At 41.5% G+C, this 27730-nt stretch overlaps 3 protein-coding genes and 1 non-coding gene across 6 annotated transcripts; all 4 read right to left on the bottom strand.

Moving 5' to 3' along the window:
* Nucleotides 1-1322: 1322 nt before the first annotated feature.
* On the bottom strand, nt 1323-3989 carry npm3 (nucleophosmin/nucleoplasmin, 3). The gene is made up of 5 exons (XM_026308530.1): nt 3820-3989; nt 3549-3634; nt 2860-2979; nt 2665-2758; nt 1323-1937 (listed from the first exon to the last, which is right to left on the bottom strand). The coding sequence occupies exons 1-5, from the start codon at nt 3890-3892 to the stop codon at nt 1819-1821; spliced, it is 492 nt and encodes a 163-aa protein (XP_026164315.1). The 5' UTR covers nt 3893-3989; the 3' UTR covers nt 1323-1818.
* Nucleotides 3990-4494: 505 nt separating this feature from the next.
* oga (O-GlcNAcase) lies at nt 4495-16694 on the bottom strand. 2 transcript variants are annotated; one of them, XM_026308781.1, is made up of 19 exons: nt 16171-16694; nt 15502-15553; nt 15312-15409; nt 15000-15130; nt 14691-14862; nt 14494-14592; nt 14101-14385; nt 13788-13946; nt 13451-13641; nt 13108-13362; nt 12795-12998; nt 12144-12318; nt 10522-10575; nt 8936-9021; nt 7771-7875; nt 7320-7411; nt 7014-7206; nt 6747-6906; nt 4495-6651 (listed from the first exon to the last, which is right to left on the bottom strand). In XM_026308781.1, the coding sequence occupies exons 1-19, from the start codon at nt 16334-16336 to the stop codon at nt 6515-6517; spliced, it is 2814 nt and encodes a 937-aa protein (XP_026164566.1). In that variant the 5' UTR covers nt 16337-16694; the 3' UTR covers nt 4495-6514. The 2 variants fall into 2 exon arrangements, with proteins under 2 accessions (XP_026164566.1, XP_026164567.1); XM_026308782.1 differs by lacking the exon at nt 10522-10575.
* A 1099-nt stretch (nt 16695-17793) lies between these two features.
* On the bottom strand, nt 17794-27445 carry pprc1 (PPARG related coactivator 1). 2 transcript variants are annotated; one of them, XM_026309841.1, is made up of 14 exons: nt 27288-27444; nt 25483-25578; nt 25203-25352; nt 24963-25043; nt 22780-24847; nt 22150-22203; nt 21321-21381; nt 20906-20973; nt 19903-20617; nt 19590-19793; nt 19387-19465; nt 19175-19296; nt 18727-18878; nt 17794-18183 (listed from the first exon to the last, which is right to left on the bottom strand). In XM_026309841.1, exons 1-14 carry the CDS (start codon nt 27414-27416, stop codon nt 18083-18085), a joined length of 4080 nt encoding a protein of 1359 aa, XP_026165626.1. In that variant the 5' UTR covers nt 27417-27444; the 3' UTR covers nt 17794-18082. The 2 variants fall into 2 exon arrangements, with proteins under 2 accessions (XP_026165626.1, XP_026165627.1); XM_026309842.1 differs by lacking the exon at nt 18727-18878 and having other exon boundaries at nt 27288-27445.
* Nucleotides 18962-19101, bottom strand: LOC113132290 (small nucleolar RNA SNORA50). Its single transcript, XR_003295878.1, has one exon. It is a non-coding gene; the product is annotated as a small nucleolar RNA SNORA50 (small nucleolar RNA).
* Nucleotides 27446-27730: the final 285 nt, after the last annotated feature.

The raw sequence follows: 27730 nt of genomic DNA, 5'->3' as shown, positions 1-27730 counted from the left end.
TTTATGGGTCAGAAAATAAGAAGCAGCAGCACCTGCTCTGAGTCAAGGTGACATTACCTAGTCAGAGGGTTGTTACAGATTGATTTGCTGTTTGTAACAGGATCCTTTTCTTACTCTTCTGCTGTGCAATTCAATGAATCTACCTCCGACTCATCCAGATGAGCTGAGATACTCATGATCTGTGACAGCAGCATCAAAACCCAGAGCAGGTAGTGTTTAGTCAACTGTGGTTGTTTTGTAACTTCCTGTCATCTCCGTCACTTCATGCAGAGATGGCATCGCTGTCGCTCAAGGTAAGGAGCCTCACAACCCGACACTGCAAAATAATTTAAAATAAAATAATTTATCGCTAAGCTTCTACTGAGCCTTCATCTCAGTCTTCTCTCCTTGTTATAACAGAAAGCCGCCATCAAGGCCATCACACAGGTGGTCAGGTCTCTCGTTACCATGGCAACGCCCGGCATGACTAAGTTGTTAGCACAAAAGTTATGGTGCTCAGCAGAGATGCTTGTTTAACACTCTCTACACCAGCGTTTCCTCCTTTTACGCCACTTTGCCACACTCATGCTGCTCATCAGTAGGGGAGAGGTGTGAATTAGGCCATGACAGTCTGTAACTGGGTATGTTTGGATCTGAATGTATTATTTTCTCAGATAAAGTTGTTTGACTTTTTTTTTTTACTTTACAATGCAGCCACTGCAATGTGTTATCCATTGCATTTGGTTCACTGTCAGTTTGGTCAATAGCTTTACACATCAACAGGCTCCTTTAGGTATTTGTGATATTTCTGAAATGTGAGCTCTCAACTTAAGGTTATGTTTTTCTAATGCCAATTTTGATTAATTTGCAGCCTGTAGTCATCCAGCTGAAACTATCTTTGCAATCTTACAGACCCTAAAAATCTGTTTTCTGAATGAACAGCTTACTAAGATTAACAGGGTCCTATAGAGAGACACTATAGGACTCTAGCACAGAACTTATTTCATTTATTTAAGTCATTCATATATTGGCTTGTTTTGATGGAGTTGGTGCATTTTGATACCAGGCAACTGTCAACTTGATCTATTTAGCTGACTAACTTCAAAGACGACACTAAACCTACAGAAACATAAATGTGTTTTCATGTAACAGGCTAAAACTTCTACTTATATTAACTTAAATGGAGATAAAATATATAGTTTAAGTAACGTAAAATAAAAATAAAAAATTTAAATATAAAAATTTTTTCTGGATGCATTTACTAGAAGTATAAAATCTAAATATTGATCATTTACTTATCACATAGAAAAAAAAACATTATGGAAGTACAAACATCTTGAAAGTGAGATATTATTGTGAAATATTTAATAAACTGTGTGTATCTCATTGCACTGTTCAGTAACATATTCTGAAAACAGCACGTTCCTGTTAAAGACATACACAATGTTTTTACAGTATCTTCAAATAACACCAGAATCCACTGGGGATTAAAGGAAGCCTTTTTCACCCCCGGAGCATTAAGTCCATGCCTGTGGTGAATGTCTCATAGACAGTATAAAACACTGGGTAACATTTAATAGCAAAAACAGTTCTTGTAAGTGTGAATGTTGTAAGTGCAGTTAAACACACTTGTTGAGATCGGGAGCTTTCAGTGAGAAAGACAAGTCAAGAGGGGAGGACGTTATGATGTTCCCTCCTCCGACACAATATTCAGGTCTCGCCACACTGAGGATTCATGCGGAAAAAGTAGTGAAGTACAACGTGTCCGGCAGGAACAAGAAAACAAAAAAAAAACAAAACAAAAAAAAAACAAAAAAAACTCTGCAGCGACATTTCTGTCTATGGTGCCTGTTTCTTCTTTGCTGGTTTAATGGGGTTCAGAAAAACCTGTTCATGATCGTCCTCATCTTCATCATCTTCATCCTCGTCAGACAGATCAGAGTCTTCGACCTGTGAGGCTGCACAAGAAAATAAGACAATGTTAAATCGCCTTTTCAGTTTGAATCCTGGTGTTTTATATTTAAATTTAGGGTCGGAGAGGTTGCTTCATTTCATCCGTCCTCTCAAACGACCTAATGTGCGGTCAGTAATACTCAGCCACACACACTGATTACAACAATCCCCACTGTGGAGCGTTCCCTGCAGCAATGATACATGTACATTTCACAGATTTTTGAAGTTAAACTCTTTAAACTTTTAAAATTGAAATCCATCCCAAAAGTATCAAAGGTCTTGGATTTCATTGAGAAAGAAATATAACATTATATTCCCCAAAGATACATTTGGCATCTCATGCCAATGGCTCACATTCAAGAAAAACTGAATAAAGACAAAAATAATAATTCAGAACCTGAAGAATCCAAATTTTATTAGACTGTATTCCTGTTGTATTATGTAGAAAAATGCCCATCACAATCTGCCAAACTCTAGTTTCAGTATTCAAACTGTCCAAAACTAGTTGGGTACAAATGCAGTTACCTGAAATAAATCAACAAATATTTATAGTTGAGAAGCTGTGGCCTAAAATTAGTTATTCCAATATGCTTTTTCAAAGATGAATAAGTGACTAGTGGATATTTTTAGAATGTCACATATGAATCCAATAAAGAAGTGGTTGGCAGTGAGGCATCAGTTGTTTAATAAAGACCTGAAGGGTTTTTTTTAAGTGAAGAAGTAGAGAGTTACCAATAAGGTGCAGTCCGCTGACAATAACTGGTCCTGTCCCAGTCTTGAGCCGAATGGTCACCGGGGCTTTCAGCTCAAACTCTCCCAGACTCACCTAAGGAAAGAAGAGTGAACGTGAAAAGACATTAGGCCTCAGTCTCTACTGTGTGATACATCACTCTCTTTCTGGAGATTGGTCACCACTTTATACTCTACCATGGGCAAACAGCTGATGTGAAGGTTGGCAATGGGCACCGATATAGTCTTTCCTTGGTGGTTCATGGCTGTTACCTCCACCACATTGCTCTCTTCCTCTGCACCCTCGCCCAGACAGACCTGCGGTTAAAAACACTTTAGACTGAAGCTGATGGCCCAAAGTTGAATCTATTCCAGACGTAACATCTGGTTACAACACAAACCATTTGCCTCCCTGTGCAAATATCATGTGGCCACAGAAGGATGGACAGACAATTATCTCTCATACAAATAAATATTAAAACTTGAAGCACCTGGGAAAGTGGGAAGCTGTATGTATGGACATATGTCTGTGTGACGTCTATGGCTCACTCAGCTGGTTCAGCTGATGCTGCTGCTCATCAGGACCATCACATGTTCTTTTATTAACCACTAGATAACCAGCAACCATGTGGAGACTGAATGGACAGTGCCAGAGAAACAGCTAAACCCATTTTAGAGCAATTTAATGTGAGCAGTGAAACCTTCACAGCCTCTCACACCTAGAAAACATAAGCCCAGTCCAATCATGAGCCAGAGCCGAATACACTGGACTGGTGGAAACAATACGGACACAGATTAGGACTAAAGGTGGTTACAAACACATGTTCGAGACTACACTGAGCAGATGAAGAGTTTTGCAGCCATTTTAATGCTCTAACTATACATACTGTCCTGAGCTCAAGGAAGTGTTCCAGGTCCTCCTCTTCGTCTCCTTGGAAAGTGTAGAAAGGTACTTTATTCGAGAGCTCGCAGCCTGGAAGAAACATCACAGAAATCAAACACAGGGTTACATGTATGGAGGCTTCTTCTCTTCCGTCAGCGCACTGGCGACTATGAGAATATACAGGGAGATTTTAGAAACAACCATTAAGATTTTTTTTTTTTTTACTGTGAAACACACGTGTGCGCCGGCAGAGCTGCACCGATAAACAAACTTACTGAACAAGAAGCTCTCCAGCTTCGACGGACCAGATAGTCCGTGATCCGAGGAATCGTCGTCGCGGAAAGACATTTTTTTTTTTTAATCAAAGCGCCAAATTTTTTAAAATTTGCTTTTAAAACTTTACTACCAAAATGAGCCCTCGACGAAAACAACCCTGTCGCAGAAAAATTAGCATGTCAGACGCGTCATCACTGTGCGTCAGGAACCTTTCTTTTTTTTCCCAGCGTTACCAAAAATTGTGTCCATACTCGACAATAAAGCTGATGGGTGGAGTAAAAACTACACACTGTACTTGCTACAACACCGGATTAAATCTATTCAAACTAATGATACCAGGAGATAATAAAGAACGTTATATGAAGTTATTCCACTCAGCACAAATACAACTTTTAAATAATTTTTTTCAAAAATGATTAATTTAAAACAAAACAAATTTTTAGTGACTGAGACAGTTTAATACATACATTAGCTTCATTTTATTTCTCAAAGCCTCACCTTCAGGGCTTTAGGGAATAAAACAAGCTTCAAACTGGAAAGAAAACCTGTGTGTAAATCAAAGGACACAATCAAAGTAACTTATTATGGTTTATTAGTTTTTAATTTTACACATCTTACATACAAATTTTACATAGGTAAACTGTTACTTTAAACCCTCCCTCCCTCCCCTCCCAGAGCAAAATGTACAAGCCCTTTCTCAGGCACAGCCCACAGCACAGAGGACAAAGCTCGAGCATCAACAAAACTGCAAAATGAATCATTTAAGGAAGATTCTGCTGTTTGAAAAGATGTACAGCAGGTAAAAAAAACAAACAAACAAAAAAAACAGCACAGCCAGGTAGGATGGCTGTACAGAACAGGGCATCGCAACAAAAATAGCAGTCTGTTTTCCCCTAAGTAAATCAGACTGCTAGCCACAGCTTTAATCCAGATACACAAAATAATAACACTTTATAATCGACAGTGTTAACAGACTGTCTACAGACTACATTACTATGCTCACAGAGGCGAGTGGCATGCTTCCTCCTCTGTGCAGTAAAAGATGGTTATTCTAATGACTGCCACAGCAAATCCAATACACCTCATGCACATTATGAATGTACACAGTATCAAAACATCACATTGGCAGGTAGCTACTGAAAGCAACTGATGATCCTCTTATAATCAAAAGAACACTCTTAACTATATGCAAAGTGCTTTTTTTTAAATCAACTATATAGATTTACAAAAAACAAATCGGAAATGCACCGGAATATAAAACATTCAGTGGACATATACTAAAAGGCCTAGGAATTTCTGCTTCAACTCCCCAAAGCTACAGTTCAGCAGCCACCCAGAGTCAGTGCCACTACGATGTGATAGGATTTACCAACCTTGGATGTTCTTAGAGCGCTCACCAAGGTTCAACTGAGAGGACATTCGTGAGTGTGCGATGTTGAAACAAAGCAGGGAGGGATGACGGGTGTAAACAGATTATTCACGATTTCCAATGACCTTTTAGCACAGCACATCTTGCATTGGGTACTGCTATAACAATGTTGACTTTGATTTTACTTTGACTTTGATAATCTTCCCCAAAGTATCTACAGTATCAATAAACACAACAGTTTAACTACTTGCACAAATTTATGAAAGGCAAAACTTCCATAACATCTAGAAATGTATTATTTTTACTTTACAGTTTGAGATCTGGTAGGACAAAACTAAAACAGGTCAGTCTATATCTGTGAGTAACAACAAGGCCAATGTCCAACATTACCTTTCTCCTGCCGTATCTGAATCAGTGCTGGGAAATCAGACACTGCAATATAAACCTAAAATCCAAAGGCAATGATCCAAAAGGCAGGTGCTCAAAAGAAAAAAAAAAAAAAAAAGATGAATCATCAGAAACACAAAACGGCCAAAAGAAACCACTAAAACATATTTGGCTGAGAACCTGTTTGTAAACACATGTGAACTTTTCTAATGATTTCCAAATGTCTATTACTGCTTGAACAGAATTTCAAAGGACATCCTGGATGAGTCTCAATGTAAACTTTGCTGTTCTGTGATGATCTTATATATACATATATATATATATCTCACAAACTTCAGAAGTTACAGTCTCCCACCCTACATGTGTGCAGACTCAGTAATTCAAATTAATTTTCAATAGAAACATGCGTTTTTTTCCCCAAGTCAAATAAAAGGCAAATTGTCAAAGGTGTCCTACTTATGTCAGCACTGGGGAAGCAGGATGTGTGGGCAGTAAGACACTAGCTGAGATACAGACCACCCTCATTTCACAGTTCTGCCTCCATTTCAGATACAGACATGTTGAGCTAGGGCATGTGGGCAATATCCATGTAATCACTACTGGATTAAATCAGAAAAAAGGCGCATGGAGTTAGTCACTCCTGCCTCCTGGAGGTATATGAGTAGTGGGACCAAGAAACCAATGCTGGAGTGCCACTCTTCCATGATGGCTCAAATCAACTGACTACAGATCACTCCTTGGCCTTTTAGCTTCAGATCTGCTGAATCCAACACAGCCACCTGGTAAGGGCAGTATGTGCGGCTGCCATTCTTCTGTACACAAATCCTAAAAAAAAGGTCTCCCAGATTGTAAATTAGTATAAAATCATCATGGAAGTAGCAAACATGTTTAAGTCATGTTGACTTGCTCTCTGTCTTGTATTGTAGCAAGAGAGTTCTTCATAAGCTACGTCCCATAATGATAACATCTTTGGGAAAGCCCTCCATTTTGGCCACTTCAAAGCATCCCAGCTTACTATAGAAGTCCAACATTCTCTTATCCGTCTGACGAACTTTACAGAACGCACCATGGGACCCTGAAAGTGAAAGACAGAAACAGACAACTAAATCAGTAAGAAAACCCAAACAATTAGTATGGCCAAGTTCAGTGTTGATAGTGGAAGTCACCTACCATTGGCCTTGAGAGAAGATAGAAGACATCCCATCATGCTTTTGGCCACACTGGGGTCAGTGACTTTGGCGTGAATGTCAACCTTAATGAGAGAGGGGAAGTTGGAGAGAAAAGAGTCTGGAAGACCTTCCTCCTCCTCATGGAAGCTCAGCATCATCTTCTACGTGGACAATGGACAGATGGTAAAGTAAAATTCAACACCAGAACACAACCACATGCTGCCTGATAAAGATTAATGACAGTAAGAGAGATGGATTTCAATCCTACCTCAGCCTCTGTGAGGTCCTTCTGGCAGTCAGGTTTGTGGTATTTCTCTTGCATGAAGGGAATCCAGTTCAATTTGTATTTCTTAATGAAGGGATTGACATCCACCGTGCCAAGAGCATAACCGCAGATCCCTTCATCATCCTCTAGGACAAATCCATAGTCTGAACTCAGTGTCAGGAGGCCTCCTACTAACCTGTAAACAAACACGTTTCTGTCAGCCATTTTGATCTGAGAATTAAAAAAAAAAAAAAAAAACTCAGTCCAGGCTTTAATGCAGGCTGATAATAAACAAGAGCCAGAATTTACCGGTCTCCTATGAGGTCAGGATCATCATCAGAGAAAGGGTCATCCTCCATTCCTTCACAGTACATTTCTTTACAGATTTTATAAACACTAGCCTGCAGAAAGAAAACCAATGTCACAGATGGGTTGACACCATTTAAAAATGTAAAACAGCAAAACAGCCTACAAAATGGCAACAAGAAACTCAATTTGTTTTAAGATATTTTGGAACAAGTCTGATGCTGCTTTTACATTTAAGAGATTTAATATACAAAGCAATTTGTGGCACAAAGGATTCCCAGCTTAAACTAGGCCAGTTCTGCTGGGAATTCTTGCTGGCCAACATTATTTTTGCAACCATACACTAACAGTGGTTAATTTTTAACATTATTGCTGCTTAGTAACTAGTTCTCAAGAACAAAATACTTCTGTAAGGTACACAAGGATATGACTAAAAACACAAGCAACATCTTACCTCATCTTTGGGAAAGTATGGTCTTATGGAATAGATTTTGGAGGTTGGCATTGAAGGTGGAGGCTGGTAGAAAAGATCGTTTGCCCCATCTATTGGTAACAATCTCTGTGGGAACCAAAAGAAGAAGGTTCAGTTTCACTGAGACTAGGTGGCATACAGCTATAGCTGACTTCCTCTGTGTATTTGCTACAGTTGAGCCACTATCCAACCAAAAGGTACTACAGAAGAGAGCAAAGTGCTCTGGAATAGCCTTAAATTCTTTAAAAAAAAAAATGTCATTGTTGATCAGACAGTGGACAACAAGAGCAAACAGCACTTCTTTCTCATTTTAAGGAACCTAGCACAACAAGCACATATCTATTTGCTTTTCGAAAATAATAAATAGGGGCAGTATTTTGGTCTGACTAAGGTTTTACTGGCTGAAGGAGATGCTCCTTTCCCTTTTTAATGCATCGCAATATTTCGCTGCGCAGGACCCTCCTGTTGAGAAAAATAATGATGCTGGCGCAGAGACAGAGAGAACTCCAGGAAAAAAAACAAACAGCTTACTGACTCGTTCAATAGCATTTAATTTGCCATTGTGAATCTTGCTCTTCTCCAAGACTGGAGATACTACTTCAGACTGGCATGTTTGATCCTGGAGTTTTCCCATTGCAAACATGCTTGCGTACTCGCTGGCGCTGCGATGCTTGCGCGTGCACTTGCAAAGGGCTGGCTTGGTAAATTGTGCGCTGTGTGCTTCCTGCAAAGAAATAAGATGCCATGAAAATAAAACCTAGCCATGCTCGCTTGCGCTGCATGCGCTAGGGAAAAGCAGCATCTCCTTGGGCAGTTGCTGAAAGAAACTAGAGGTAATTAATCAGAAAATGCCATGCTGAACACTGGCTGTAATCTCTTTTGTTAGGATTTAGGGTTTTGGGTCACCGTTTCCCCTCACACAGGCTTATAACATCCCAAAGTAATACAAGGACATGACCTTCTTTGGAGAACGAGTGAAGGGGATGGAATCGGGATCTTATGAAGCCCAACTCATTACAATCAGCTCACCTTTGACAGACCAAAGGCCTTTATACCTACGCACATATTACCATTTTCTTCTTTGCTCACAACACTCTTTTTTTTTTTTTTCCATTTGATTGCTTTTTAAATTCAGAGCATTAGATACCTGGAACTCTCCTGCTAGACCTCCCCTAAAGGCCCAGGGCTCTTGGTCTCCTCTAAGGAATTGTGCTGAGGACTGACTACGACACCCTGTTAGGAGCAGAGCCAAGCGGACATTGTTACCACAGGATGGGGCTCTCTGACACAGATGAAGGGAATGGGGAGGAAGGGGGTCATATGTATCTAATAGCATAATCCATATAAATATATTTGTCTTAATCATTAAAACATAAAAGGACCTAATGTGGACTAGATAAATTATATTAATAGGAAATATTTTTCGATAAAAATGGGGCTCAAGCAACTAAAGCTTATGTTTACAGGAAGGAATCAGGTCCAAGATATAAAATATTCCAAAAACCAAAACTAGAAACCTTTTTATGAACTCTGCACCTTAAATTTTCAGTGTCAACACAACAATGTCAAACTGCTCCACATGACTTGCATGTCTTAAGGAATAAGATATTTCATGCAGTGGAACACAAGCTCTTCAAAAACTGAGAACAGAATTATGTGCAGTTCAGCCCCCTTGGTGTTTCAGTCAGGGTAACGCTTGACAAGCTGACTCACTTTATAATTATTATACTGACCATCAGAACCGAAACCCACGCTATGGAAAATAAGCTTCAGCTGCTGTCACCCCACTGATCTTAAACCCCGAGTGAAGTCACATTCTCATCATTTCTGCCTTGTCACATGATTGGGAAGCATGAGTCATCAAACCAGGAAGACAGAACGAGAGGGTAGTATTAGAAATGTTCCCTGTGTTAAAGGGCCTCTCAGCTTACTATTAAAAGCCACAATCAGACAGACCAAAAATGATACACACTGCAGGGATAAAAATATCAATACGACTAAGTATCTAAAGCACACAGGGGTCTTTAACACTGCTGTGAACAAAGTCTAACCCTGGTTGACGAGGAGTCCTGTCATGTGACCAGACAAATGCAGCGCGCGGGCAAGACGCCTAACAATGCTTTACATGAACCTCACCCTTATGCCTACAACATTTCCTTTGATGAGCTGACACAACGCAGCACACAGATGCACCCACGGGAAGGAACTCTGAACTTGCTTAAACCGAATTATATAAAGTCACAAAATGGACAAAACAATAATTGCTTGGTGGTTTGCTTCTACCAGAATCATGTATTCTGACTTAACACAACAACATTTCTGCAGAAAACATGAAACCCCTGCTCTTACATGGTTGAAGCAATGTCTATGCAGGGACATATTGTAACTACACAGTCAGAAATATCCCTGGGCAGGATAAGGATCATGTGGTGGGATATGATTTTCAAAGACAAGTGTAAATTCCCTTGAGTAGGTGCATCAGGCTGGTCTGAGCCATTTCTATAGGCCTACTGACAGAAACAAAAATAAAAGTTAGAGAGAAGCTGCCAAAGAGAAAAATTTGGAAGTTAACACTTTGGATTCAAAGTTAAATCGCTGCGCAAAATGTGACTTCATGCGGAGGGCTGCTTCATTTCCTCCAAATCAACTTCTTACATTTATAATTAAAAAAAAAAATAGTACAGAAATCTATTTAAAACATGGACAGGAGAAAGACGCCTGCACTGTGCATACATCGGCCAGTGTCGATCCAATAGCAGTAGAAACTTGTACTGTGGATTCTTCCATCTGTACATAGTGAAGGGAGAAAACAGTAGAAAATAGTTATTAGTAAGCGTTCTCAGTACAATAACCAGGGAGGACGTGACTAAGTGCCGACTGCACAGCTTCTATTTAAGGGGAAAGACATGGGGACTGTTGTAAAAACCTGCCGATGGCAACAGCACAAGTCAGCAGTTAGGCACTTCATGACACTGCAATTAATAAGAAGAATAGTCAAATATACACTAACTTTATGCACTCAATAGCCTAAATATTGCAAGAGTGGTTACATTCATTTACTGATGCATTAAGGCAGCAGTGTGGATTTTTAATGTGGTTTTGCCCATGTAGGTATGCTGCCTGCTGTGTACTTGGGCTAGAGTCCTCAGCTTTACCATACAGCCGGACAGGACAGAAACCTGCGAATGAAATTTGGTTACAGGGTGTAACCTACAGGCCATGCTGGTGCTTCAGACTATTTAAAAAAAACACTCCAAAAAAAGATGGAAATGTTATCATAAGGCTGAATATAACTCAAACTGCATCAGAGTGCACCATCTGAAAGAAATGAAGATGTGGGGTGAAGGGAGAGGGAGATGAGTGGGAGAGAAACAGAGAGAGAATACCCTCTCTTATTCAAAAGGATGGATCTCACCCTGATACAGATTGAGTAAATGACTCAGAGGGTTAAAATCAAACATAAGCCTCTCTTTAGAGACAGCTCAGTGAGGCAACAAGGTTCATGCAAAATATTCATATGGTTCATATTAAAACCAGCTGAAAACAGAGGCCAATTCAGACACTTCTGATTCAGTTTATGCACCAGAATGGCCTTCCACAGTCAGTCAGTCAACTTGCTCTCCAAGCTCGCGTGCGCGCTAGGGCATGTAGGAGGGGGGATGGGGACTTCCCCCCTGGCGCCCTCCCCCACAGACAGAGAGATGGAAGCAAGTGTGTCTGTGTGGGAATGCAGCAGTGATGTTACTGGATACACAGCAAGCAGCAGTAACCCTCCTGGGATGTTTGCCACAGAGACCCAGTTTAGATATCACCAAGATGGAGCAGCTCGTGGAATAAATAGGGACGATGCTAGCAGTGCAAGCGGCATTCAGTCAGATGATGAAAAAAATAAAAATAAAAAAATAAAACAATCAACATGAGAGAAATGAGAAATTTATAGAAATTTGACTATTAAAGGTGATGCAGCTGGACTGATCTGTGCTAAGCTAATCAATAACTGCGGCATTAGCAGCTACTCAGATTCTCGCTCTGTGGCCACAATCTCTAGGAACCATATTCCTCCAAGTCTTTGAACAATAATATCATCTTTTAGGCAGACTTTGCAAGGTAGGTGAAATAATTATGAATTTGCCTTATTAAATTACATTGAACTGCACTATAACATAATCCATGCAGCTAAATAATCTATCATTAAAGAGCATTTTACCTATATAATCAGAATTTTAAAAAATGTAACTGAATTATTTGTGTAACTGTTTCCCTGTGGATAAAGTCAGGACTACCAGAGCTGATCAGACTATTGCTATGCTACCACTGTCTAAGCCAAAGCACCTTATGATTGCCCTCATACATACCTAGCCACTGGACAAATGACTTGACCATAGAAATGATGCTCTTGATGTCCCAGATGTAAGGGTAGAGGTCATATAGGATGGTGCGGTTGACTGAATTGGACAGACGTGTGAACATCTGGATGACTGAGCAGCACATCTCCTCAAACCTTTCTGCCCTTGACTGCCATTCTGCTACCTGCAGGCAACACAGTGATTGGAAACAAGCACAATTAATGTAAAGAAATGTCGACAAGCCATTTTTGGTTTTGTATTGGCAAACTAGACATTTTCACTTGTCATAGCAGGAAAAGCAGAGGTGTTACTTATAACATGAACAATGGTTTATTGTTCATTCTTTATTCAGGTATCCCATTAGGTCAGCAGATATCATTCATTTTATTACTTACACCTGTAGGTTTTCCTACTAGACATGCCAAAAGTCTTCCCAGGAAAAAGGCAGATGGTTTAATAAGCACAAAACACGCTGCTCTGCAACGGTACTCACTTTCCTACAACAACTATGCCACCTTATGGGCAGTAAGGGTAGTACACAGCCACCATTTTGTTTTCAGCAACCAACACCATCACAAGCATGTTCAGTCAATAATGAGCTAGTTTTCTCAGGCTGACCTCTTCCTCTCCAATTTTAATCACTTCATGCATTTAGTTCACCTTTTCAGTTTCCTTTCTCTTGCAGTTGACGCTGACGACGCTGCTGTTGGCTCGCAGCCAGTTGAACTCCTTTAACATCTGCATGGCCTTGGGTCCGTGTTCATAAGGCAAATAGAAGAGCTCTGCCAGCAAGATTAGGTCCTCGAGTGTGAGGGGCTCTGCTGTAAAGAGAGGCTTCTCATTGGGCCCAGGTACAAACACATCCTGAGGACAAAAACCAGTATTAATGCAACTTTGTAGAGAATACTGCTTTGTTTTCTATGTTCAGCTTGAGCTATAAGGGAAAAGAGAAATTCAGAAACATTTGCGCCACCTGTTTAAGCTGATCATCTGTTTGCATAGGGGCGATATCACTCCCAGAGTCCTCCTGTAGAGACTCCTCAGGAGACTTTGACTCTGCCAGACTTTCCTTGTCTGTATCCATGGGCCTCAAGTCCTCAGCCATCTTGTCAGCTAAGATGGGACCGACAATCTTCTCCTCTGGATCAGCTTCTGCTTCTGGCTCTTCCTGCTTCTCAACTACCATCTCCATGGGCTCCTCATCTGAATCCTTCTTCTCCACCTCCACCTGCACAGGTATAGTATAAACACTTACAATAACTAAATGTTAAAAGGGTTATTCAAGTTTTGTAATATTGTCTGAGAATAAACCTCACCTCCTCTTCCTCCTGAGGTCTTTTTGCCATGGGATGTGAAAGTGGATCCAGACACAGAGAAGGCATGGCTGGAGACATGATGGGCTGCTGGAACACAGTCGTGACATTTGTGGAGGAGCAGAGGGAGGGAGCAGCCATGGATGACACATCAATGGCAGTGCTTTTGGCACCGCTCTGAGGCACCTGTCGACCTGAAAGACAAAGTTCAGTCCCACTGCATCATGTTTTTTATTATCATTATCATTGTAGATTGTCCACATTTGTGAGTGTGTTCAAATTATACTGTTAGAAAACTCCTGAGAATAGAGGAATGAGATAATAACATAACTGCTCTTACTGTTGTATTGATGAGGCACGCCGAACTCCCCAAGCCATTCTGTGAGAGCCAGTTTTAGCGCATGCTGTGGACTATAGAGCATGTCTGTCTCTAGTTCTTCATCACTGCCCTCGTTCTCTAACTTGATCTGGATGGACACTGTGCTGTCCTCACCATCAGCTGGTAAAAGCCAAGAGGGAGATACATGAGGAAAAGCACCAATAATAATTGCCCTGCCTTACATTACCACATCACAGAGCATGGCTCATACAGAAAGATCCCATTGTAGCCACATCAAAAATTAAAAATCAGTAAACTTTTAGATCTCACTTACTCATTACCACATCTTTACGGACGCCATTCATGTTAGACTTGTACCAAGTCGCCAGAGTATGGATTGCTACAAAGTTAGACTCAAACTCGCAGTTTGGGTTGGTGAGGACTCCTTTCAGCCTGGGAATGAGCTCTGTGGAGCGGCCCTTGTATGGACCCAAGAAAAGCCTCTTCTGGTCATAATCGTTGGCATGAATATTGTCCCAGATGACAGGGGCCCTTTTTAAGATTTTTGAGACCTCCTCAATAGACTCAACTGTGATATCTTTGGACACCACCTTAGGGCCTGCAGAAAAGAAAAATATATCTAATTTAATTATTTTTCCTACAACTACAGCATGTATGACTGTATGCTTAACTGTAATAATGATATTGGTCAGATGAGAGGATTTACCTGTCCATAGCACCTCAATGCCAGGCAGTAGCTTCTCTCCTACTGTATGGAGGTATGGGGACTGAGCGACACTTGGGTAGCAGAATGTCCCACAGTACTCTGTTATTCAAGGCAAGAAAACAAACAAATAATGGATAAATGGGTAGATCAAACAACCATGTCAATTCTACTAAAGACTCAACCTGGGACTGAGATACCTGTGGGACAGAAGAGGAAGGTTTCAGGCTCTCCCAGGTATTGGTAGATTTCATTGGTAATGGACACCTGAGCGTGTGCAAATGAGCTGAACACCTCTTTGTCAGCAGGGCACATGTTGTGGTCAATATCATCAAAAAGTAAGGCAAATGACTTGCAACCAAAGTGAGAAACCTGTGGGGAAGAGAAAGGTTGGAGATTAAATGCAACAAAATTGTTAGAGTATAGGATGCATGGAATATTTTAATATATTTACCATTAATAATTAATAACACTTGTTGATAATACTGTCAGATTCATTGCTGCAATACCTGATCAAGTTTCCTCTTAAGTGCTGAAACCTCTTTTTGATTGGAGAAGGTGATATCCAGTCCAGGGGAAATGGCATAGATGAACTCTATTCCATGCTCCTTAGCAGCACTAATTAAAGTCATGAGTTGCTCTAGGAAACAGGTGGGGGGAACAAATAAATCACTGAAATCATATTGTGCTTTTATAACATATCTAAATGGGTTTTTTTTTCTGTATCCATGTTTCTAACTGCAACATACAATTATGAACAGGCATTATTCATTTTTATTGACCCAAGACAGCTGATCCCAAGACCTGTTCTCAATAGTCACCTGCTTCTTCCACCGAATACAGCTCTCTCCAGAACATTCTGTGTTTGTAATCATCTTTGGGTGCATAAAGGTATGTATTCAGTCCCCATTTCTGCTGCCTGTGAAATAAGAAGCAGACTCAAGTCATCCAGCTATAATGTCATTAACATGATTAACATGCCTGTTTAAATAATGAGACTTTTCATCATACCTTCTGAACAATTCTTTCCTCTGTTCCATTGTCCACGGTCGACCATAAAAGCCTGCATCAACAAACAGTACATTCAGATTTAATGCAGCCAGCAGTGCTGATAACCAACTACATTTTCTTTGCATACTGAGCTGCTTCACTAACAATGTGCCCGCAGGTGTGGGCTGGGCTGGAAACGCTCTTGTCACAAATACTTGTTAGAGTTTTTATGTCATTAGCAGTTAACCATACTGTCTAGACATTGTCAAATTAAATATGTGAGGCCCGTTTTTCTTATTTAGTTCGACTGGTAGCCAAACTATACAAAACAATTACATTATAATATACCACAAACAAAAGCAAATAATTTTCACCATAATGGAAGTGCAGCCTGTCGACGTTTGTTTTTTTTACTTGCAGACTGATTGTCAAAATGAACTGTCTATCAAAAGTGGAATTACCGTTAAGCATCTGTTAATGAATTATCCATCTTAATTATACAGTAAATTCAGCGATCTGCCCGTCTGTGTTCATTTATAACCACCTTATTTCAAACTATTGATCTTCGAGACTTATCCACTAATCAATGTCTTTCACTCCCACCTAATGTTAATAATGACCTCCCCCAATAAACAGGATTATGATGATGATTATGATGATGCCCTACTTATAGCAGGATGCAAATTTTACCTTCCACGACTCCACTTATGAATTTTCTGTGGCCCACAGTCTCGACACCAATGCCGGATTCCTCCACCGGTCCAGGGGCCTCGGCACATGCCTCTCCGGAGACAGGGCTGGGACTCGGCTCACCGTCCACTTGAGGCGGCTCCAGCGTCTTATCTTTTTGAACCATGATTCAAGCCACCAAAACCCAGGAGAATTCAGAGAGCACTGCGTTATTTCTAAATGTGGTAAAGCAAATTAATTGTTTAGCGTTAAGCAAAACCTGCAGGAAACGTATCGCGTCACTGTCTTGTCTAACGTTAGCTGGCGTACGGTTTTGGCGAGTCTACAGAAAATTCCGAAAATCTAGCATGTGCTAATCCAAGATGTGATCGAAAATCGCTACCAGATAGCACAGGACATTATTTGCGTTGATTAATAAATAAAGAAATACAAGTCGCTCGTTCGTTTTTGTCCGAGCATTTTCTTCTCTTTGTGGCAGTTTTTGACCTGGTTTTAGTCGGTTCTTCCTGTTTACACCGAGTGCGCATGCTCACGGGACTGGATTAAACCAGTCAAAACTAGATCGGCGTGACAAAACACCTCAAAGATATCGCCATGGTGAAAAGATAGATGACATTAACACTCCCTAGCGCTATGTATTAACAGGTAACTAACACTAAAAATATTAAATGGTCTGTTTCAGAATATGAACAGCTACCTCTTATGACTAATAGTGTTAAATGACGGAATTTGAACTTGTACAAAATGCATTTATTGTTACAAACCTGTATAAAGAAAACGCCGGGAAAATACTTAGGGGTTTATTAGTGATTATTGAACAAAATAATAATACTCTCACTGATGTATAAAGCGCCGGGTCAATAATTGTTCTCAGACTACCTAAAGTTGTCACACAGAGTTCAGACAACAGTCTTTGACTTTCTGTTCTCCGTGACTGTGCGAGATATCTCGACAGCTTTCTAAAATCTTAAGATTCCAGGCCATATTAGGAATGCAGCTGAGCTCCAACACCACATTCAAAGTTACCGGAGGGGAGGGTGCTGCTCATGTGTCGTGACCTGAGCCCGTGTCAGCAAAACATACGTGCTTTGTTCTACAGAACCAGGACACAATCAGTTATACCTGAGCATAATCACACAGAGCCTACTCTAATGCTGCAACCAACTCTCAAAAGGTATCACATCAGTTCAGGGAAGCTGCTGTATGAGAGGCCTGCTCTATTTTAGGTGATGGGCCATTTTGACTTGTCACAATAGAAAACACAGGTGCTAAACATTAAAGACTGAAGTGTCCCAGCAAGCCATAGCAGTGTGATGGTGAACCAATTAGGGCTTTTTACAGCAGACATGTTGGCATGCCACAGTGTGTGAATAATATGATTAGCTAGATGATGGCCCTGGTATTTTGCATGTGGCCTCAGTAGGATCCTAAATATGTGTTTCTTGCTAAGACAGTTTATTGTGAGAAAGGTTAGCAGCAAAACTAGATTCAGATTACTGTTTACACCTGTTACATGTCAAAATGTGTGGAAAAAACACCTCCCTCACAAGCTTCTGTTTCTGATATACCAGTGACAAAAACAAAAAAGGTAATGAACGAAGGCAAGCACATTTCAGTTTCTCTTTTTATTTAGGTTTGTAGTACATTTAAATGTATTACATTTTTTTCCTAATAATTAAGGAGTGTGATTCCATTTCATTTCCCCTTTTAAAAATGATCTCTCCATACAATTCAATTTTACATTTAAATAAAAAAAATTATTTCATTTATTCAATTTTTTAGACTTCTTTTACTGCTTTCATTATAAATCATCACAGAAACAAACACTAATGCAACATCTCAAGTGTTGCAGGTGAGGAGCCATGCTTGGCTCTGAGGTAAGTGTCAGCTGGTTCCTGCTGCAGGCCTTCTGTTACCTCTTCAGATTCTGCTGTGCCTGCTTTAGTAAAGTGTCAAAGTCTAGTGCATGAAATTTGCCTTTTGCAGGCACTGCATCGTACTCTCTACTTGAATCTGAAAAGGGGAGAACAGACAAAGTTAGTAATGCATAAAAATTGGAAAAATGGACAGTAGCGCATCCTGCATTTTGTCTGAATGGCTTTAAAACTAATGAGACTGCAAACCAGAGTTAGGGCCAGGATTTTACAAGACGCTTTAAGTCCATTGCAATACAACAAAAAGCTACAAATCGATCAAATTTGAATATAAACCTCATTGGAATGAACATTTAAAAATCCATTGCGTATAATGGACAGTGTCATTAAAAAAAAGTCAGGGTAAAAGAACCTTCACATTCATAAAATCAATACAGAAGCCATGACCTGGGTCTCTTCAAAGCAAGCAAGCGAAATCAAAAGCAATGAAAGATAATGTGGTGACACTGTATGAAAACCAAGGATTGTTGGCTGTTCAACGTTTCTACATGTATATTAGGATGAACTGTAGCCAATATCACCAATTTTATGTAAAACACATCACTATTTAAATAAATTAACAGCAGCATGTTAAGAGCTACAGGAATTTTTCTTGTGTCTGTCAATTTAAAGTCATGCCCACCTAAATCAGCATAGCTGGACTGGCAGAACTGTCTCCTTCCTCCAAAACAGAGATCAAATGGTAGCTCATCAGGTTTGCGCAGCTTGCTTCCATTTTCAATTGCTGTAAAAGCATCCTTGGTGTCGTAATAAGTCACAAACCCATAGTTGTCCCTGTTATAGATAGTCAAATAATCAATCTGTATTCAGTTTTTCAGTAGTTCTAAGACGATTATAACAGGTCTTATACATTTCTAATCTATGACTTGCTTTTAAAAGAGCAACCTGGGAGTGTTGCCAGGAGGCCCCAGTTATGAGCAAGCCTAACTTTGCTTTAGCACTGCAGCTTGGCCTAAGAGGTCACAGACATGACCAACAAGGTTCAAAAACAGTGCAATTTACTCAGATCCCTATTATAAAAGAAAAGAATGACAGACAATGTAGATGTAGATGTCTGTAGATGTACTTACCCACGGTCTCTGAAGTGCAGGGTGCAGTCTTCAATCTCACCAAAGGAAGAGAAACGCTCTCGAAGTTCTTTTTGGGTCATCGTACCTCGGATTCGACCAACGTAAACCACCCGGCGCTCCTCCTGAGAGAACAAAGCAGTCAGTTGATTCAAAGATGATTCAGTATTGTGTATTGCTTACATATTTGTGCACTCAGAGCAAAATTAACTTACAATAGCTTTCTCTTTGCATCTCTTTACCTCCTCCACATTCATCTTTGCACTGTGACCATAGCCAAATTTATAAGATGGACTGAGGAAGACAAGATGAACCCTTGAGTCAATGAGTGTCAAAGAATTTTTAATGCACATGTGAAGCTGCTTTAGAATCCACATAATGACATTCCACCCAGATGAGAATGATTAATATATTGTACCTGTACAATCTTTTGCTCCTATTCCACTGTGCTTGTCTCAGAGGAGAAGGAGACCGCGACCTGGAGCGACTCCATGAGCCAGAATGAGAGGAGGAATAAGAGTACCTCCTTCTCCTGGGAGGAGAGCGAGATGCAGAAGGAGAGGAGCGAGAGGAAGAACGGGATGAGGAGCTGGAACTGCTCTCAGAGTGACGGGGACGATACCTAGAGAAGATAAGGAAGGGGATACCAGTGAGAAACAAGGAAAATAATATCCATTAGATATTAGTATTAAGATGCTGCACCATTCAGATGTTTAGATAGATGGCCAAACCTTTTTCTAACTGGGGAGTGAGATCTAGACCGAGATCTAGAAGAATGGGAGTCAGACTCTGAACTGCTAGGGCTGTGAGAACGATGGGATCTTTTTCTAGACCGGCCTCCAGTCCTCTCTTTTGGACTAGATCTAGGGCTAGGTGAAAGAGATGGTGCATGTTGATGGTAGGATCTCCCAGAAAGTCCTCTCCTGGGGCTTCCTCCTTTAACAGTGTGATCAGTTGCCTGTCGAGCAGGAGAAGCATCAGGAGTTTCCAGGACAGAACTTCTCTCCATCCTGTCAGTTCTATGATCCAGGAGCTCTGCCAGTGGAAAAGCTTCTGCTTTGGTTGTAACTGCTGGGCTTGTGGTAAACTGGGCAGATGATGGCTGGGCAGCTGGGGGTGTACTTGTAGTGGCTGGTTGCTTGATGGGTTTAATAGTGATAAAAGATTGTTGTTTGACATTCCAGCGCTTTCCTGGTTCTCCAGTGGAAGTGCCTTTGCTGGGGAGGCAATAGTCATGGTCCATGCATGCCAGGTCAGGGGCTACAGTGGCAGCAGCCAGAGTGGGTTTGCAGCGGGACCTGACAAAAGGCAGTGGCTGAGCTTCTATCTGGATAACCTTGGAGGGGCTTGACTTGGAGGCCTCAGTGGCCTTGCTTTTCCCCAGCAGGGCCACAGGGGCCAGAGGTTTCCACATCTGGTGGGGAGGAGTGGCTGGAGGAGTCAGAGCTATAAAAAAGTAAAAATCCACACTGCAATTAGGGCTACCATTCAAGAGCAGAAAGCCATCTGTGTTCTTTGACCCTGGTGACTACTATTTCTAATGAATGTGCAGTTAATGTTGGAAGCACAGAAATTACAGCAGTCTCACAAAGGGCAGTGTAAAAGCAAACACTTATAATTTGGCCCTTTACAATGAACAAACTGAAAAATGGCACTTTTATTTTGTGCTTTGCTACTTTAAGTAATTTGTCCTAATAGACTCATATTTAAGCCAAAGACAATATACTGAAGTACCTGCAGTAGATGAGAGGTCATTAGCTCTCACACGCTCCAGAAGTGTCTTCTCTGGAGCCAACTCAAAACTGTAAAATAAGCACAGGAGTGTGTTAGTGTATCATTGTTCAACAGAGTAACTCTCACCACACTTTGTCTTTGGATTAGTGTCCAGCCAGGTTTCGAAAAAAGCCTCTACATTAAGCCAGGTCACACAAATTGAGAACTGAGATGGCCATTTGTCTGGCCAAACAGTAGGCTTGCGGTAGGTCTTGGCAAAAGATGGACATGTGTCGCACGCGCGCGCACACACACGCACGCACACACGCACGCACACACAGGGTTTCAGTCACCATTTAAAAAAAAAAAAAAAAAAGTAGTGAGACTGTTCCTCCATCACTCACACAGAGCAGCTTAGGGCTGTAGGGTAACTCACCTCGAGTTTCCTACAGCTGCTGCTCTGCCAGAGACCTCCGGCACACTTAGCTCCTCTTTGGCTGAAGGGAGAAGGAATAAGTGCATCAGCACAAGGTATAACAAAAGAGACAAAACACCAAAATTGAGAAATATAAGATTGTGTGTTTAACACTGCCAGTATAAATGTAGTGAAAAACACATTTCATATTTTCATTAGATAGCACGATAGTCCAATAACAAAATCACTGACAGAATTGGCCCCTACAGTCCAGGCACTTGTCAGAGTTGGGGTTTGTACATCCGTCCAAACAAAGACAGCAGGGCGAGAGTTAAATGGATTTGCGAACGGGGCAGAATTCCAGCAGCTGGGCTCGCCAGTGCATACAGCTCCCCAACCCACAGTACCCATCTCTTAAAATGGAAATGCTTTAGTAGAACAAAAACATCTGCCATTTGCAAAAGTATTACATCTCTATTGATCCTTGCTGAACACACATCTCTAGGCACAGAACAGCTTAGTTCATATGATATATGACAGTGAACTCTAGGTCTATGCTGTGTTAAAATAAGGGGAATTAAGGAAATAGTCATCTTTAGGTAGGTATTTCCTGTCTTCAAGTCTGTCTACCCACTAACCCACTATTGCAGGCCAAAGATAGAACAGAAATGTTTGTGCCACTTCCTGCCATTATGAAACCAGGTAAACTGATACTCTGACTACATTTAGCCTAGTACTACATCACCCACTAAGATTCTAGCCAGTGCAACCACTTTTATTTTGGGAATTAAGTGTGACTAAAACACTCTGCAACACTGTCTAATATGAACAATCGGCCATGACTGTTTACCTTGGGTTTCTTCAAACTGCTCCAGCAGGCTGGTCAGATCAGCAGCTTCAATACCTACAAAGCATCACAAATTTTAACACAAAGCATAGAAGAACTGTATCTATAGCAATTATATATACATGGTGGTGTAGCTGAGTGTAAACTCTCTTGTATGCAAATAAGTATATAGTTACACTGAAATACAACAAAAACAGTAAACAACAGGATTAAGGTAGAGATAGGTGTAAGATGATTATAGGGAATGATCTTGAAGTTAGAGAGAGACAAAAGTCTGTTGATTTTTACAGTGACATTGCATATTATTTGCAGAGCTGTTAGTGCAGTAAAAACAGTTTTGTTTAAATTATTTCTGATATGGGGTTGTACATCAGCCAACCACTGAAGTAAATTAAGTGCCAGTGTAGAAGACATGACTAGGGCTCTGGAGATTAATACCACTTCATAGTTTGTCAACTAATCCAAATGCATCACTGTGCATTTGTTCACAAAAAAAAAAAAAAAATACCATAGCTTTAACCAAAAAAAAAATAAAATACAGAAATAAAAGGGTAATTCCTTTGATCCATTTATGACCAAAAACATTTGAACAGTACCCTCACTGCACTCACATGCATTCACCACTGAGCTCACCTATCTCACTGGTGAAGGCCTCAATCAGTTCCTGTGTGGGGCTCTTTGCCCTTTGAGGCATCACCGCTGTAGTGGGTTTGTCTTCTGTTACAAGCACAGCAGGTTCTGCTGTCTGACTCTGGGATTTGGAGAAATGAGAAACCAGAGAAGTTTGGAGCTGGGTCCTGTTTGATGTGGGTTTGGAAGGCCTATCAGATGTGGAGGGGTTAGCTGACAAGGTAGCAGCTGCGACCTCAGGCATCTTCTGTGAAACAACAGTGGTCTTTTTGGGCAGATTGGAAGTATACATGGTAGCAGTGGTAGGTGTGATCACCCCAGTAGTGGTTTTAAGACAGGTTTTAGTGAGCTCTACAGACTTAGGATGTACAGACTGAGATTGAGGACTTTGATCATCTCTACTCTTTCCATCAGAAAGTACATAACAGTTCCCATCTGCTGATGACATGAACTGACAAACATGTTTTGAAGAAGCTGGGGAGGCTGTGAGTTGAGGCAAACTAGGCTCTGCAGGTTGAGCATCAGTGTTCTGATCTATGGGTAAACTCTTCAACGAATTTGAGGCAGGTTCTGAAGGCTTCTGGAGTGCAGAAGGTTCTGGTCTTGCCTGGAGGTTAGGAGCAGTGGTAGCAGCTGAAACTTTGCGGGTTGAGGCAACCATGTAGGATGGTGGCACCAGCAGTGCCTCAGGGGTGGGTGGTGCAGCCGGACCCCTTGGCTGCCAGGCAGGTTTGACCTCCTCCACTTCCTTCTTTGCAGCCTGGGGGTTGGGGCGTCGAGCCCTTATTCTGGGGTCTGGCAGACAGGGAATAGGGGGAAGCTCTCTGGGAAGCTCTGAAAGGCTGGGCCACTTGGTGGTGTGACTGTCTTGTTTTTCCACTGTAACAGGCTTCTTCTGCTGTCGGAGTCGCCGGTACTCTTCTAGACTGAGTGCTTTGGGCTTGGGCTCTGGGACTGCTGGGGCCACCGGAGGGAGGGCCTCATTAACAGGTGGTGTCACCTGGATTGTTATGGGATCGGGAGCAGCTGCAGTGCTCTCAGAAGACAGCTGGGGCTGGACAGCAGAGGAAGCTGCTGGTGAGTCCTCCAGGTTCTCCGGAGTTGTGTCCAGCTGTTGGGAGCTCACTGCTGTGGCCGAATAGCTAGGCTGACTCTCCTCAGGGCTGGCCTTTGATGGAGCTGTGTCCTTTTTGGGTGACACAGATGGGGCAGCTTGCATGCTCATTTTAGGTAATAGTGTTGTAGAGGCGTTTTCTATTTGTGTTTCAGTTTGGCTTAGCTTCTCAGGCTTTACTGACACAGAAGCTTTATTTGAGGGAAGAGGAACCTTTGGTACTTTCTGTTTCTTCTCTTCTTTGACTGACTTTTTTTCTGTTTTTTGAGACTCTTCCTGTGCTGTCCTTCTTACTGTGCCACTCCTAAGGACCCTTCCCTCCTTCAAAGGTTCAGGTTGACACTGTTCTTTGGATTTCTTTTTCTTTTTCCTTCGGGACGGGCTTTTCGCCCTAATCTCTTCCTTCTGTCCCTGAGTGATCATCTCTTTCATATCTGAACATAGGTCTGGTGTTGCAGGGGCTCTAACTTTCACTGGAGCATCCCTGACTGTTGCATCTTCATCATCAACAACTATATGCTCCGAACTGTCAGAGATCACATCTTGTGCTTCATCTGAAACCTTTTGCTCATTTTCTAAAGACTGCTCCTGAGGTGGCAGAGACCCTGGGAGACCCATGTCTGAGATGGCCAGGATGGGATCTCCATTCTCTGCCTGATCTACAACCTCAAGTAAGATGCCTCCATCGGACAACATCTGTTCCCCATCTTCATTCTCTACACAAATGGCCATACAGTATGGGTGCATATGCCTGACCAAGTCCCCCAGGCTAACTGAAACTCCATTTTCACCCTCCTGCTCAAAGGTGACAGGAAACGGGAGGGTCAGACCTTCCCAGTCTAACAGGTCGCTGTCAGCAGAGGAAACATGCCTCACTGGGCTCAGGCAGAGGGAGCCATCTTCCTCCTCCTCCCCGTCACTCCTCTGGTGAGAGTCTGCCTGCACTCTGGGGAGGCTCTGGGTGCAGACAAAAAAAAACAAAAAAAAAAACAAAACAGAACAAAAACAAATAACCAGTCAAAGTTGCGTCTTCTGTTTTAGTCCATATACATATTGATTATCCTCATGCTACCTTTCCAGTTGATATGGGTCTGGTGCTACATAGTGTGTCTTTCTTTGGGGGTGACTGGGACAGGCACAGCAATCTCCTGAGCTACACAGTGAAATAAAAAATACATTAGAACTTCAACACATTTTACTTTTAATGCAATGAACAAGATGTTTATTAAGAACCACAGAGGTCAGGAAGATGTTCAGTCCCTTTCACTCTCTGCTCACAGGGCAGAGGTATGTGTGACAGCTGGGCACTAACCGGAGAGTGTTCCCTGCCCTTCTGACTTGACAGCAGGTCTGAGTCAGGCAGTGTGTCAAACGGAGACAGGTTCTCATCATCCACATTGTCAAGTATCTCTGTCAGGGCAGTTAGCAGCGTGGCTTCGCTTTCCTCATTAAGTCCTTTAGTCTAAACAAACAAGAATATTGGGCTAATGAAGGCTCAATGGTGAGTTTAAACATACAGCTGTAAAATGTTTACACATTACAGATCTCCATTAGGTTATCGTAATATGCATAACTTTCGGATTGAGTCTTGCCTCTGTTGTTGGTGTGTCCTCAAAGATAGAAAGGATTGAGGGGTCTAAGCAGCTTTGAAGGGCCTCCAGAGTTTCTCCAGAGCTCAGCACGGCAGTCTAGAGAGGAAGGAAGCGTGTCGGACAACAGACAAACCTAAACACATGGTTCACAGGAAAAAAGTATCTGCAAGCAACCACCATAAATGTGGTTGTTCATGTTTAATTATCACAGTACTAGAAGATGGAGACAAATATTTATATTTCCATTCCTGGAAACCGGACTGCTTTTGTTATTCCCCTTCATTAAAACAGCATATCCGTTTGCCTTTGACTTAGCACTTCTGGATGTTGTAGCTGGGTGTAAGCCGAAGCTCAAGTCAGGTGTGTGTTTCTAGTTTTAGCTTGAATTAGAAAATATACCTGATGTATTTCCCCTAAAATTTGAAATGCCATGTTGGGCATGCACGGCTAAAATTTAAACATAAATTATCAATTATCAGTTGCAACTTTAAATATAACAAAATAATAAATCTGCTTCATTTTTTCAGTAGATTAGGCTCATTTATAATTTTAATAGAAAGTTGTCACACTTAAAGTTTAATTTAAAATTCAAATGATAATTTAACTGTGCCCCATCAAATGTAATGCAAAGTCACTTGCTGTATAACAACTCTTCAGATTTAAGTCATATTAATAACCTGGCACCTGCATAAGTGCGCATAACATTATGCACCTAAGAACACAATAATCTCTCACAGTGACCCACGTGTTTCTGCCTACACATGCACACACAGTGCGCAGACATGTTTGATACTCGCCTCACCCTGTCCAAAGGGAGGCTACCAAGCCCACCTGCTGCACTACAACAAACCGGAGCAGGGGACTCCTCTGTGCTCCTGTCCGATAAGGTTAGCCACACAAACGAAAACATAACTCCACCTTAAACATTAGCCGTGTGTTATTATGTTGTGCATACAAAGATTATAGAATGAGCCAAATTCCTTGTTTGTGTGCACAAACTTGGCCAATAAAGTTGATTCTGATCTCTGCAGAAAAGAAGCGTTTATTTGGTTGACCAGACTAAAACGCACGTGCATGCACGCACAAGGGTCAGCTGCAGCGATGCCACACTGGTGTGCGTAAAATAGCAGAAGAGCACCATCGCTTGTGTGCATCATCACTGCGCCGATGAAGCATAGCTGCAGTGTGCTGGCACTGGGCCTCACGTTACAGAATCACAACGCGACTAAATTAACTTTAAGGTTAGAAAGTAAGAAAGTAACGTTAGACATCCACTGCGCAAAGATGACAACGCAAGATGACTAGCACGATGCGGTGTTTACCACGTGTGTATGAATCAGATGGTGGACAGGACACGGAGTAATTTTGCACCTAAACATAGCAATCAAGCTCAAATGGCTACTATTGATATGGATTATACAACCGGTGCCCATGCCAGGTCTACAAACACCAAAAATACACAACTGTCACTCCACTTGTTTAAATGAGTGTGTGTATTATGGGGAAGGAAACTGTGTCGCTAACTAACCGGCCGGTGTCATGAACACACACCTAAAACCAGCATTCCCAATAATATGCGATATTGGACATCACGGGCTGTTCAATTAGTATACTACCAATGAGAAAACTAAATGCTATAGCAACACAGCGAGTACTTTGGAGTAAGTTTAGCTGGTGATACTACAGCTGCATCCACGTGTCACTTTTCCATGCGCAGCACACGCAGTCCTGCTTTTGAAACACACCCAAAACTAATAACAGTGGAATCGCCTTCTAGGAAATAAAGTACAAAGTATATTCTTTACCTCGTCTAGTCTGTCCATTGAGAAAAAATCTATACTGCACGCAGTTAAAGTCTCCTCGCCTGCTCCCCACCGCGCCGCCATCTTGCAAATACACTCCCTGGACCGACTTGTTTCGGAATGAAAAATCATGAATCGCCCACCAGAGGAACAAGCACGCCGGCAAGAGACACGTGGTCCAACACTCCCGGCAAAATGACGCATAATGACGCTTTCGGTCATAGGTTACGTGTCCACGTTTTTTTGTAGTCCTATCATCCATTTATGAGTTCTACACTGCCATGTGCAGGTTGGCTGTTTTATCTGATCCGCAGAACATGGCAGAGTAGGCAATACATATTGTTTGCAGAGGTTTAAAAAAATATTTAGTATTTTTACAATGGTGTTTATGGCTGAAACAACAGTCATGTGATTGTAAAGCTGAAATAAATTAGTCCATTTACATA

The sequence above is a fragment of the Mastacembelus armatus genome, chromosome 15 (assembly GCF_900324485.2).
Source record: "Mastacembelus armatus chromosome 15, fMasArm1.2, whole genome shotgun sequence".
In the NCBI taxonomy this organism is placed as follows: domain Eukaryota; kingdom Metazoa; phylum Chordata; class Actinopteri; order Synbranchiformes; family Mastacembelidae; genus Mastacembelus; species Mastacembelus armatus.
Note: the sequence above shows the minus strand (reverse complement) of the source record. Positions and strands in the feature narration are given on the sequence as shown.

Excerpts from the sequence above, each read along its gene's own strand:
- oga (XM_026308781.1), bottom strand. The coding sequence starts at position 16,336 with ATGGTTCAAAAAGATAAGACGCTGGAGCCGCCTCAAGTGGACGGTGAG. Across the intron at positions 14,386-14,493 it reads CATTGAGGTGCTATGGACAG|GCCCTAAGGTGGTGTCCAAA; the intron begins GTAAATCCTCTC and ends TCTTTTCTGCAG. Across the intron at positions 7,207-7,319 it reads CCTGACCTCATAGGAGACCG|GTTAGTAGGAGGCCTCCTGA; the intron begins GTAAATTCTGGC and ends GTTTGTTTACAG.
- npm3 (XM_026308530.1), bottom strand. The coding sequence starts at position 3,892 with ATGTCTTTCCGCGACGACGATTCCTCGGATCACGGACTATCTGGTCCG. Across the intron at positions 2,759-2,859 it reads ACATCAGCTGTTTGCCCATG|GTGAGTCTGGGAGAGTTTGA; the intron begins GTAGAGTATAAA and ends TTCTTTCCTTAG. Across the intron at positions 1,938-2,664 it reads CAGCGGACTGCACCTTATTG|CCTCACAGGTCGAAGACTCT; the intron begins GTAACTCTCTAC and ends TTTCTTGTGCAG.
- pprc1 (XM_026309841.1), bottom strand. The coding sequence starts at position 27,416 with ATGATTTTTCATTCCGAAACAAGTCGGTCCAGGGAGTGTATTTGCAAG. Across the intron at positions 25,579-27,287 it reads CAATGGACAGACTAGACGAG|ACTGCCGTGCTGAGCTCTGG; the intron begins GTAAAGAATATA and ends CTTCCTCTCTAG. Across the intron at positions 19,794-19,902 it reads CACTCCCCAGTTAGAAAAAG|GTATCGTCCCCGTCACTCTG; the intron begins GTTTGGCCATCT and ends TATCTTCTCTAG.